General features: G+C 33.7%; 1 protein-coding gene across 1 annotated transcript in view; it reads right to left on the reverse strand.

The window, feature by feature from the left end:
* Positions 1-13,639, reverse strand: part of CCDC7 (coiled-coil domain containing 7) — a 467,373-nt gene that overhangs the window by 7,945 nt on the left and 445,789 nt on the right. Inside the window, exons 41-42 of the mRNA XM_045069128.1 lie at positions 8,422-8,547; positions 5,685-5,777 (exon numbers count right to left, since the gene is read on the reverse strand). Of these exons, the coding sequence (XP_044925063.1) occupies positions 5,685-5,777; positions 8,422-8,547 (219 nt within the window). The remainder of the gene's footprint in view (positions 1-5,684; positions 5,778-8,421; positions 8,548-13,639) is intronic.

Genomic DNA, 13,639 nt, shown 5'->3' on the forward strand with positions numbered 1-13,639 from the left:
TGTTGGCCTGTAATCTTTCATAATATTTTGTTATAATTGTACTTCAGTAGTATTGGTTGTTTATTTCTGTTTTCTCATTTGTTATTTTATTTATTTGGGTCTTTTTTGTTTTGTTAAGTCTGGCTAGTGGCTTATCAATTTTATTAATTTTTTTCAAAGAAACTATTAATTTTAATTAATTATTTCAAAGAAGCAGCTCCTTGGGGATCCTGGGTGGCTTAGTTAAGTGTTTGGCTCTTGATTTCTGCTCAGATCATAATCTCAGGTTGGTGGGATGGAGCTCAGTATTGGCTCATCAGTGTGGAGTGGGCTTGTCACTCTCCCTTTACTTCTCTGCCAGCTCCCATCCACTTGCTTGATCTCTCTCACTCTCTCAAATAAATAAAAAAATAAATAAATCTTTTAGTTTCCTTTAAAGAACCAGCTCCTAGTTTCTCCTTTTTTTTTTTTTAAGTTTCTGTATCATTTATTTCTGCTCTCATCTTTACTCTTCTTACTCTTCTTACTCTTTCTTCTGCTGGCTTTAGCTTCATTTGTTGTTCTTATTTCTGTTCATCCTTTATGTTTTAGGTTAATTTGTGTATTTGAGACTTTTCTTGCTTCTTGAGGCCTGCATTGCTATAAAATTGCCTCTAGGTCTGGCTTTGCTGCATCCCAAAGGTTTTTAGACTGCTATATTTTCATTTTTATTTGTTTCTATGTATTTTTTAAAATTTCTTCTTTGATTTCCTGGTGGACCCATTCATTATTTTGTAGTATGTAATTTAAACTCCATGTATTTGTGGTCTTTCTAAATTTTTTTCTTGTGGTTGACTTCCAGTTTCATAGCACTGTGGTCAGAAAAGTTTCATGGTATGATTTCAATGTTTTTTATTTGTTGAGGCCTGATTTGTCACTTAATATCTAATCTATTTTGGAGATTGTTCCATGTACAATTGAAAAGAATGTGTATTCTGCTGTTTTAGGATGGAATGTTCTGAATATATCTGTTGAGTCCATCTGGTCCAGTGTGTCCTTCAAAGCCACTGTTTCCCTGTTTTTTTGTTTGGATGATCTGTTCATTGATGTAAGTGCAGTGTTAAAGTCCTCTTGTATTACTGTATTACCATCAATTAGTTTATTTTTGTATTAACTGAATATATATTTGAATGCTCCCATGTTGAGTGCCTAAATATTTACAATTATTATATCTCTTGTTGGATTGTCCCCTTTATAATTACATAGTGTCACTTGTTACAGTTTTTGTTTTAAAGTCTATTTTGTCTAATATCAGTATTGCTACTCTAGCTTTCTTTTGGCATCCATTGTATGATAAATGTTTCTCCACTCCCTCACTATCAATCTTCAGGTGTCTTTAGGTCTAAAATAAGTCTCTTATAGGCAGCATAAACATGCATCTTGTTTTATTAATCCATTCTGTCACCCTTTGTCTTTTATTGGAGCATTTAGTCCATTTATATTCAGAGTAATTGTTGATAAATATGTATTTATTGGTATTTCATTACTTGCTTTGTCATTATTTTTGGAGATTTTCTCTATCCTTTCCTGTGTTTGTCATTTGTAGTCTCTCCTTTCCACTCGAAGAATCCCCTTTAGTATTTCTTGCAGGCCTGGGTTGCTGGTCACAAACTCCTTTAGTTTTTGTGTGGGAAACACTTTCTCTCTCCTACTATTCTGAATGATAGCCTTAATGGATAGAGTATTTTTGGCTGCAGATTTTCCCATTCAGCACTTTGAATATGTCATGTAACTCTTGGGAAGTTTCTGCTGAAAAATCTCTAGCTAGCCTTATGGGGTTTCCTTTGCATGTATGTTACTGTCTTCTTTTATCTTGCTGATTTTAAAATGTTTAATTAATCACTATATTTTTGCAAATTTAATTACAATATGTGTTGGTGTTGGTCTGCTTTCATTGATTTTGTTGGGGATCCTCTATTCCTCCTGTATCTGTAGTCTGTTTCCTTCTTCACATTAGGAAAGTTTTCAGCTGTGACTTCCTTAAATAAATTTCCTGACCCCCTTTTCTCTTTCTCATTCTTCTATAATACAATGTTATTATATTTGATGGAGTCACTGGGTTCCCCACTTTTATTCTCATATTCCTTAATTATTCTTTCTTTTGTTCAGCTTCATTATTTTACATTATTTTGTCTTTTATATCACTTATTCATTCTACTACTACTTTTAGCCTTGTGTTGTTCATTGCAACCAGCCCATTTCTAATCTCAGTTATTGCATTTTTCCTTTCTGACTGATTCTTTTTTTAACTCTTGGGGTAAGAGCCACCCTGAAGTCTTCCATTTTTTTCTGAAGCTCAGTGAGTAGCCTCATGATTGTTGGTTGCTTTTAAGTTCTCCATCAGGTGTGTTACTTTCTCACTTAGATCTCTAGCCATGGCCTTATACTGTTCTTTCATTTGGGATAAATTCCTCCATCTTTATATTTTGTCTAAGTCCTTGCCTTCTTCTCTGTGTTAGAAAATCCAGATACATCTCTTGCTCCTGAAAATAATGGCCTTATGAGGAAGAAGTCTTATATAGTGCTCAAGGTCTGATACTTCAAGGGATGTGTCTGATATGTGCTGCATGCTCTCTATTGTTGTGTTCTGGCTGCTCTATCCTTCAGGCTAATTTTCTGCAGAAGCTCTCCTTGACCTCTGTGGACAGTGTTCTGTCCCTGGCCTGAGTGTGGTGGTTAACTAATAACTACATTGATATTTTATTTTCATTTATTTTTATAGTGTTTATTCTGTGCTTAGATATAAAGGAATACACAGATAAGAAACACTTTCTTCCAAGTTACCCTTATATAATTCAGAAAAAAAATGATATTTGTGATAGACACACACATACACATATATATGTGAGCATAGAAAAAATGGTAAGACAAAAAGATAATATATGAACAAGTAATGAATCTAGGTATAAGCTATATGAAAATTCCTTCTGGATTTCCTTCAGTTTCTCTGTAAATTTGAATTGATGGAAAAATTTTTTAAAAATTAAAATCCTATTGTACAAAAAACTTCTACAATAACAAAAGAAACTAACAGAAAAATAAGCAAAGACTATAAATAGGTAATTCATGGAGAAAAATAAAATAGCTAATAATATTAAAATATGCTTAGTTCTCATTAAATATAAATAACCCTTATTCAAGAAAAAACATTTTTACTATGCATTTATTTTTATTATAAAATATAAATAATTTTATACTTACATAAATAAATAATATAAATAATGTATAATTTACCATTTAAACCATTTTTAAGTGTGTAGTTCAGTGGCACTAAGTGCATTCACACTGTGTAGTCATTACCAATGATCTTCAGAACTTTTTCATCTTGCAAAATTGAAACTCTACCCATTAAGAAATAATTCTCCATTCCCATTTCCCCAGCTCCTGGCAACCATCATTCTACTTACTGTCTCTATGAATTTGACCATATGAGGATACTTCACTCATGTAAGTGTAATCATACAGTGTTTCTCCTTTTGTGATTGGCTTACTCCACCTAGCATAATGTCTTCCATATTCATCCATGTTCTATTATGACATACTGTTATCAGATTTTCTTTCCTTTTAAGGCTAAATAATATTCCATCACATACATATGCCATATTTTTTAGTTCATTCATCACTGTTGGACACTTGAATGACTTCTATCTTTTGGCTGTTGTGAATGATGTTGCTATAAACAAAGATGTTTTCATGTCCCTGCTTTCATTCTTTTGGGCATATATCTATCTGGAATGGGAATTGCTGAATCATATGGTAATGCTTTATTTAATATTTTGAGGAATAACCATACTATTTTCCATAGTAGTTGTATCATTTCACATTCTTACAACTAGTAGGAATCCCAATTTCTTCATATTCTCACCAATGTTTATTTTCTTTCCTTTTTTCCTTTTTTATCTTCATAATAGCCATCCTAGATATGAAGTGATATCACATTGTGGTTTTGATTTTCATTTCCTTAATGAATAGTGGTGTTTACCATACTTTCATGGGCCTATTGGCTATCTGTATCTCTCCTTTGGAGAAATGTCTGTTAAAGTCCTTTTTTCACTGTTTTATAAAGTTTTTTGTTTTCATTGTTGAGTCTTTAAGAGCTCTCTATATATTCTGGTTGTTAACGGCTATTCAGATATATGATTTGCAAATATTTTTCTCCCATTCTGTGGATTTCCCTTTTACTTTACTAACCTTTCCTCTTGATGAGTAATTTTAAAATTATGATAAAATCTGTCTTTGTTTGTTTGGCTGCATCTTTGGTGTTGCACCCAACAAATTCTTGTCAAATAAAATGCCTTAGATTTTTCCCTACATTTTTACCCAAGGCTTTTATAGTTTAGCACTTAGTTTTAGATCTTTCATCTATTTTGAACTATAAGGTAAGGTATAAGATAGTGATCTCATTTCACTCTTTAGTATGTGGGTATCCAGTTTTTCCAGTACCATATGTTTTAAATTCTTTCCCCATTGAATGGTCTTTGTATCCTTGTCAAAAGTCATTTGACCATATATGTGATGATTTATTTCTTTGTTCTCTATCTTCTATCCTTATTTTGTATGTCTGTCTTTATGCCAGTACCATACTGTTTTGCTTACTGTTGCTTTGTAGTAAGTTCCAAAATAATGAAGTGTGAGTCCTCCAGCTTTGTTATTTTTCAAGATTATTTTGATTATTCAGGATCCTTTAAGATTCCATATGAATTTTAGCATAGAATTTTTTTATTCTTTAAAAAACATTGCTGGAATCTTGATAGGTATCACACTGAATCTGTAGAACACTTGTACAGTATTGATATCTTAACAATATAATGTTTCGATCTATGAAAAGTCTAGTGCTGGCTATGATGCTGCGATATGAGTCTTTCATGAATTTACTAGCAGAATTATTAACTACGATCATTTGAAAAGTAATTTGGATTTATATATTAAATAAAAAACATAGATACCTTTAATACAAGACATGTTTACATGCTCTATTTTTTTTTAAAGATTTTATTTATTTATTTGACAGAGAGAGATCACAAGCAGGCAGAGAGACAGGCAGAGAGAGGGGAAGGGAAGCAGGCCCCCCCTGCTGAGCAGAGAGCCCAATGCGGGACCCGATCCCAGGACCCCAGACCACGACCCAAGCCGAAGGCAGCGGCTCAATCCACTGAGCCACCCAGGCGCCCTACATGCTCTATTTTATAGAAATATAATCACCATGGTGTGTATATATATATACATATATATATACAGTGAAATTTATTGTACCATTGCTGATAGCCGCAAAAAGTACATTGATAAAAATCTAAATGTAATTCAGTAGAAGAATGGTTGAATAACATATAGTACCTTAACATTATAGAATACCATAAAGCAACTTTAAGGTATGATATAAAAAAGAAATCTATATTATCAATTTATCCATATTAGAGGTAAGTAGGATCCATCCAAATGATTCTATTATGTATAGAACCAGCAAACTTAACGTATATAGTTTTGTGTGTGTGTGTGTGTGTGTGTTAACACATGTTTAAAGAAAGGTTTAGAAAAATATACTTGACTCATTGACTCATGGTTGGGAAAGGGAGTCCATAGGTTTAAGGTGATGGGCAAATAGAAACAATGGAAACACAGTAAAGGTTTTATTTCATTTGTCTTTATATAGCAGTGATTTTTTTTACCTTCATAGATAGGTGTTCTAGTTGTAGAGATTATAGCAGGCAGAGTATTCATAAATCCAACATGTTTTTTTGAGACAGTATTTTTTGGATGCCCTAAAAAATGAAAATAACATTATTATCTTATAAATGTCCTGATTTCAACTTTTAAAAATTTATAATAAATCTTAACCCACTTCTAAAGCACAGTTTCCTTAAATTTTAAAAAATAATTTAAAACACCTTTACTAACACACTTACTTTCTCTCTTGTTTTTCCTTGTTGGTCATTTGATATTTATAAACAAAACCAGTAAGAGTGCAAATCCAGAAAAAGAAATAATAGAAATAGTGTAAGTAAAAATACCTGAGGAAGAGCTTTCTTTCTTTTCAGTATTATAATAAAAAACTACTTTAACAATTAAATTGATAAATTCTCATATAAAGTTTTTATATAAAACAGAATATCTTTATTTAAAAATTTTTATATAACCACAGTGATAAAACTAGTGCTTGTGGTTTCTAAACAGACATGTTTAGAAATACTATCATCATGACACATATTTTGAACACTGTTAAAAACAAAATAATGTAATAAAGAAAATAGTTTCAGTATGTTCAAGAAAAATATGCTAAAATAAAAAGCAGAATGTGGGGGGCACCTGGGTGGCTCAGTGGGTTAAAGCCTCTGCCTTCGGCTCGGGTAATGATCCCAGGGTCCTGGGATCGAGCCCCACATCGGGCTCTCTGCTCAGCAGGGAGCCTGCTTTCTCCCCTCTCTCTCTGCCTGCCTCTCTGCCTACTTGTGATCTCTGTCTGTCAAATAAATAAATAAAATCTTAAAAAAAAAAAGCAGAATGTGGGACATTTAGATGGTGTTTTCTCAAAGTTACTGGGGAAAATTTACTAAATGTGTTGAATTTCTACAATATATGTCTTACGGAGAAATAAAACATTTTAAATTCTTCCATTTCCTTAAGGCAAGTATTTGCTTAAGAAATGTTTATGTCATTATTTTTAGATTAAAAGGCTTTATTATTTGATGAAAAATAAAAACATTATGATAGAATCATTTCTATTCCATACACAAAAAAGATTACTATTACTATTCTCTTATGAATAGAAATTTAGATAATAGATTATTTAGACTATTTCTTAGTTCTTACTCTCTTCCTCTTTTTTGTTTCTTTAGGCAACATTACTGCTTATAATTAACACCCCCATCAAAGAGAAAGCTGTAGCTTAGGAAAAAAAAAAAACAACAAAAAACAAATTGGGGCACCTGGGTGGCTCATTGATTAAGTATCTGCCTTCAGCTTTGGTCATGATCCCAGGGTCCTGGGATCAAGTTCCATGTTGAGCTCCCTGCCCAGTGGGGGAATCTGCTTCTCCTTCTCTCCCTGATTCTGCTCCTGCTTTCTCTTTCTCTCAGTCTCTAATGCACGTGCTCTCTCTCTCTAATAAATAAATAAAAATCTTGAAAGGAAACCCTAAATTGTAGGTAAACTAGGAGCTAAATGAACGGGAAACAGTATTATAGGTGATATGAAGTAGGAGGTGAATCTGACAGTCTGGCAGTTAGTAGGAAGACGAAGATAGCTTATCTGAACATAAAGAGCATATTAATTTTTCTAATTTTAGAGAAGACTTACTTGCCCAATCTGCCTTACTTCAGTTAATAGTCAAATTTATATTATTTCTGAGGGGCTCCTGGGTGGCTCAGTGGGTTAAGCCTCTGCCTTCAGCTCAGGTCATGGTCTCAGAGTCCTGAGATGGAGCCCTGCATCAGACTGTCTGCTCAGCAGGGAGCCTGCTTCCCTCTCTCTCTCTGCCTACTTGTGATCTCTGTCAAATAAATAAAATCTTTTAAAAAATTTATTTCTGAATTACACTTCCACAGAACGGGAAAAGGCAACCAATGGGTATAATGGTAAGAGAAAAAGATGCAGCATTAGAAAGACAAGCTGGTAAAAGTATTGGTAGTATATATAATTATTTGTGGCTTTAGAAAATATAATAGGCCAAAAAATAATCTACATTAAAAAAAACCCTTCAAACTCAGCATCTATGGGAAATACAGTAGGGTAATGATTATATAATGCCTCTGGAGCAATGATAAGGAATGGATTCTGTAAATTAGTTCCCAGATATTAATGGATTAGATACCTGGGGAGAGAGTAATGAAGGGAAAGGGAAAACGTGTTTATTTTCCTTCCAATCTACCCTCATGTTGAGTCTCTGTATTGCAGATCCTACTTGGGATTGTACAAAAAGGGAATATATAAATCTAAAACAGAGGATTATAAAATGGGTTTATCATAATGGTGAGCAAGAATGGAAGGTTGAGGGGACACCTGGGTGGCTTTTTCAGTTAAGCATTTGACTTCTGATCATGATCTCAGGGTCCTCAGATTGGGTCTCCTCACTTAGAAGGGTGTCTACTTGAGATTCTTTCCTTTTGCCCCTACCCCTGCTCAATGTGTATTCTCTTTTTCTCTCTCAAATAAATAAATCTTTAGGGGGAAAAAAAGGAAGGAAGGTTGTGAAAAAACACAGAACTCCAATTTATTGGTGGCAGGGAAGAAGAGCTATGCCAGGGACACTACTCATTCACTAAGAATGCATACATGTTAGGTAAGCTTAATCAGTGTTTATTTTCACTTATGTTTAGCTAAACTGATTATATGACTAAGGCTAGTATAATCTGGTTATTTCCACACAATTAAAGCTTTACTAAAGTAAAAAATCACATTGTACATTACCTGAAGGTTCTTTATTCAATGAAGGAAGCTGGATGGCTTTATAAATGGTTGACCCAGCCTTAGAGGTTCTATGATTTGCTTTTGGAGGTTCAATCACATGGGGTGAAGTGTATTCATAAGGTTCTTCTAGAAATTTTTAGAAAATACGTTAGCCATAAGATGGATTACATTTGTAACTGATTTTGATGCACAGTAAGTTAGCTGCCAATAAAACTGAAATAACTAAAAATGTTTTGAGATGATTCATTTCACTAATAAAGAAATACACGTTAAGAAGAATAGTTTTAGAGATCAGAACTAAGTAAAGGAATTCACCAAGACCACCTATTATAAATTCCATTTCTATGAAATGTCCAGTGTATGGAAATTTATAGAGACAGAAATTAGATTAGCAGATTATGGCTTGGAGTGTGACGATTTCTCTTTCACACAGTGAAAATCTTCTAAAATAAAACATGATGATGAAAGCATAACTCTGAATGTACTAAAAACCACTGAATTATACACTGCAAATGAATGAACTGTATGGTATGTGAATTATAATTGATAAAGCTATTAAAATCAACATCTGAGGGGCACCTGGATGGCTCAGTGGGTTAAGCCTCTGCCTTTGGCTAATGTCATGATCTCAGGGACCTGGGATCAAGCCCCACATCAGGTTCTCTGCTGGGCAGGGAGCCTGCTTCTCCCTCTTTCTCCACCTGCCTCTCTGCCTACTTGTGATCTCTCTCTCTGTCAAATAAATAAACAAAATCTTTAAAAAAAATAGACATCTGATTTTCTATCACAAACAATGAAGGCCAGAAGCCAGTGGGATGACATATTAAAAATGCTGAGAGCAAAAATTCACAACCAAGAATTTAATACCTGGCAAAATTATTATTCAAAAATAATAACAGATAAAACAAAAACCTTCCTAGATAAAAACCAACTAAGACTATTGTTATATTAGGAAAAGTGTCTTAAGAGAAATGCTAAGGAAAATATTTTAGGCTGATACAAAAATGACATCAGGTAGTAACTCAAAATCTGCATGAAGAAATAAAAAGCATTTTAAAAGTAATTATATCAGTAACTATAAATAACAACATATTTTCCAAGCTCTTCTTTCATTAGCTGATTAAAAAAAAAACACTACCTAAAACCATACTACTGAGTATGTAATAGAAAATTCAATTTTATTTCTATATATGAGCATTGAATAACCCCAAATCTAAGTTAGGGAAACAATTTTATTTTCAATAGCATCAAAAAAGAATAAAATAGGGATGCCTGGGTGATTCAGTTGGTTAAGCTGCTGCCATCACCTCAGGTCATGATTCCAGGGTCCTGGGATCGAGTCCCAAATCGAGCTCCTTGCTCAGTGGGAAGCCTGCTTCTCTCTCTGCCTCTGTCTGCCACTCTGCCTGCTTGTTCACTTTCTCTCTCTCTGACAAATAAATAAATAAAATCTTTAAAAACAAAGAATAAAATAGTAGTGAATTTAACAGAGAGGTAAGACTTGTAATGAGAGTTATAAAACACAGTAAGGGAAATTAAATCTGATATAAATGAATAAATTCAATGTTCATTCATTAGAACTTATTTATTTGTTTGAAATATAATGACATACCACTGTATTAGTTTTAGTAGATAACTTAATAATTGATATATGTGAGTTCCAGGGTTTCCTCTGTCAGAACTCCTAGAACATTCATATTTTTAAGATAGCAATTCTTTTCAAATTAGTGTTAATTTGAATATAATTTAAATATAAATTTAATATAAATTAATATAGATTAATTTAAATATAATTTAGGTTCAATATAATCCCTATCGGTACTTTAGGAGCATTTTTTTTCAGAAATTAGCAACCTGAAACTAAAATTCATATGAAATGCAAAAGACAGTATAGTCAAATGAATAATACTACAGAGACTTCATCTTTCAATTATAAAATTTACTATTAACTTTGTTATCAAAACAATATGGTAATAGCACAGTGATAGAAAAATAGGTCTAAGGAACAGAACTAAGACTTCAGTAGTAAACTTTTTATGATTATAGCTAATTGATTTCCAACTAGTTCCCAAGGCAATTAAATGGAAACAGGATTCTCTTTTCACAAACAGTGCTCTGGCAATTGGATAGACACTTGCAAAAAGATGAACCTGGAACTGTACTTCTCAAAAACCAACTCAAAATAAATTACATACCTAAATGTAATAGTGATACTATAAAACTATTAGAAAAAAATGGAAAATTTTGTGATTATTTAATAGGCAATGTCTTTTTAGATACAAGTTAAAAGCATGATCCATAAAAGAAAAATTAATGTATTGGGTTTCATCAAAATTCAAAACTTTTGACTGCCATTAAGAAAGTTACGACAAGCTGTAGACTGAAAGAAAGTATTCACAAATCATGTTTCCAATAAGAAATCACATCCAGAATATATAAAGAACTTTAAAAATTTTAGAACTTAAAAAAACAAAACTTTACAAATGGGCAATTTTAAAGACATTTCACCAAAGAAATACACAAATGGCTAATAAACACATGAAAAGATGCCCAAAATCATTTTTCAGAGAAATGTAAGTAAAAACCATAAGAAATGCCATTTCATATCCAACAGAATTTCTATAATCCAAAGGACAGATACTATCCAGGTAATGGCAAGGATGGGAAGGAATAAAAGCCTTCATACCCATGGTATGTGGTAAAATGGCTCAGCCCCTTTAAAAAACAGTTTGGTGATTAAAAAAATAAACATGAGTTTACCATACAACACAGCAACTCTATTCTTAGTGGGTATCCACCTAAGAGAAATGAAAATATATGTCTTTACAAAGACCAACACAGGAATATTCAGAGCAGTGTTCCTTATAGCCAAAAAGAGAAATGAACCCAAATATCCATCAACCTATGAATGGATAAAGAATATGGGCTACAGCCATATAAGAGAATATTATTCAGCAGTAAAAAGGAATGAAATATGATATATGTTACTATATGGGTGAACCTCAAAACCATGCTTACTGAAGGAAACTACACAGCAAACACCATGTATTATATGATTCCATTCATGTAAAATGTCCAGAAAAAGTAAATTAATAAGAAACAAAAAGCAGATTAGTGATTGCCTGGGACTGGAAGTGGGTATCATTAGGGATCTTGCATGAATGGTGAAATACTCTAAAAGTGAATTAAGATGGTCACTGTGGACCTAAGTAAATTTACTAAAATCCTTGACTCATACCTTGACTCATATAATTAAGATGGGGCAAATTTTCTGATATGCAATTTAGGCCCCCACTGAAGTATTTTTTTTTAAACTGCTAATCTGTGCCTCTCTGAGGGACAAATTTACCAATTAGAGTATAATGTTTATGCAGTCATTTGGGTCTTTAGCCTTACAGTATGCACTCAAAGCAATCTTTTCCAATTACTTCAAGATGCTCATTTTTCTCTAACTCTCACAATAAGGTTATATCACTCATTAATTTTTTTATTTAGACTTTATTGAGATGCATTTGATATATAATGTAAGTTTGAGGTGTACAATGTATTGGTTTGCACACTTACATATTGCAAAATAATTACCACCACAGCATTAGCTAATTCCTCTTTTGTGTAGTGAGACTATTTAACACTTAATCTTCTATTAACTTTCAAGCATATAATACAGTATTGTTAATTATAATCATCATGATGTAAATTAGATCCCCAGAACTTATTCATCTTCTTCTATTCATACTCTTTGACCAACATATCCCAATTTCTCCCAACACATAGCTTCTGGTAACCTCCATTCTCCTCTCTGTTTCTATGAGTTCAGCTTTTTTTTTTTAGATTGCACATATAAGTGAGATCATATTGTATATGTCTTTCTCTGTTTGGCTTGTTCCACTTTAGCATAATTCCTCCAAGGCCCATCCTTGTCTTTTTTTTTTTAACTGTGTTATATTAGTCGCCATAAAATACCATGCTGTTGCAAATAACTAGGGTTTCCTTCTTTTTATAGCTGAATAGTATTCCATTGTATAAAATTCTATTATGTACATTATAATTTATTTTATATACAGTAATACATAATTATATATAGTATAGTTTTAATATTACATGTATTATAATAAAAGTTATTTTGAATTCTTTATAGGGTAAATTTTAGATCCCTGTGTTTTGGGGTTTGGTTCTAGAAGATTATTATAATCCTTGGGCCTTGTCCTGTTTTCCTGATTTTTCATGTTCCTTGGAGATTTGTGTTGCTGTCTTACATTTAAAGTAGCAGTGACCTCCTCCAGTCTTTACTAACTGCCCTCAGGAAGGACCTGCCTTTCATCAGCCCTGCTAGAAATCCTGAGACTTTCTGGGACCTTGAATGCATATACCTGCTCAATACCTACTGCTCCATCTTGTGGCAGAGTTCTTAAGCTTGTATATTTTCTCGGATCCTGTATCATAACAGACCAAATGAAATACCTTCCCTTTTGTTTTCTCTAAGGTAGCACCACAGCTCAAGTTATGGTTTTTCTCTGGCCCAGAGAACCTGGCTTGCTTTCTGCAAGTGCTCCCTAGATGTCCACCAAAGCTTGCTGTCCCTACCACTCTCAGGAGCATGCACAGGGAGCTGGCTACAGAGTTGGGGAGGCATGGGTGAGATAAGCCTGTTGCTGGGGATGCCCACAAGCCAGTTGCTGGATTCTGCAAGTGAGGCTTTCCCAGCAGCTCATGAGTAGGCTTCCTGATGGAGTCCAAGCACAGCAGAAGCTACATCCCTTTAATGCTCTCTGAGAACCATATCTGCCGCTCTTTCCTACTTTCATCCCACAATTTAGTACTTTAGATGCTTTGGTGGTGTACTGCATAGCTAGGAAAGCCTGGTACTCACTCTTACTCCCTCTTCCCCTGCAAAGGGAGACATCACGGAGTGAGAAAGTCTCACTTGGTCCTGCTGCACCACTTGGGGAACAAGTGATGCACACAAAGTCAAATTGTTCCTCTTATCCAATCCAATGTGTCCAAACTCATTCTTTGCTTCAACAAAGTACTGGAACTTCTAATCTGGAAACCTGGACTTGCCTCTTGTTTATGGGTGACTGCCCGAGTCGGAGTTCTCCGGGTCCCTGACTGTGACAAAGAAGTGTTGAAACCATTCATGAGCTACTAGAGTCCAAGGCCAGGATGGAGGTTTGTCTGCCTATTACCTGATACACAGGTGGGCAAGGTTTTTCCAGGT

This window comes from Mustela putorius, unplaced genomic scaffold (assembly GCF_011764305.1).
Source record: "Mustela putorius furo isolate JIRA1106 unplaced genomic scaffold, ASM1176430v1.1 tig00003913_pilon_pilon_pilon, whole genome shotgun sequence".
In the NCBI taxonomy this organism is placed as follows: Eukaryota; Metazoa; Chordata; class Mammalia; order Carnivora; family Mustelidae; genus Mustela; species Mustela putorius.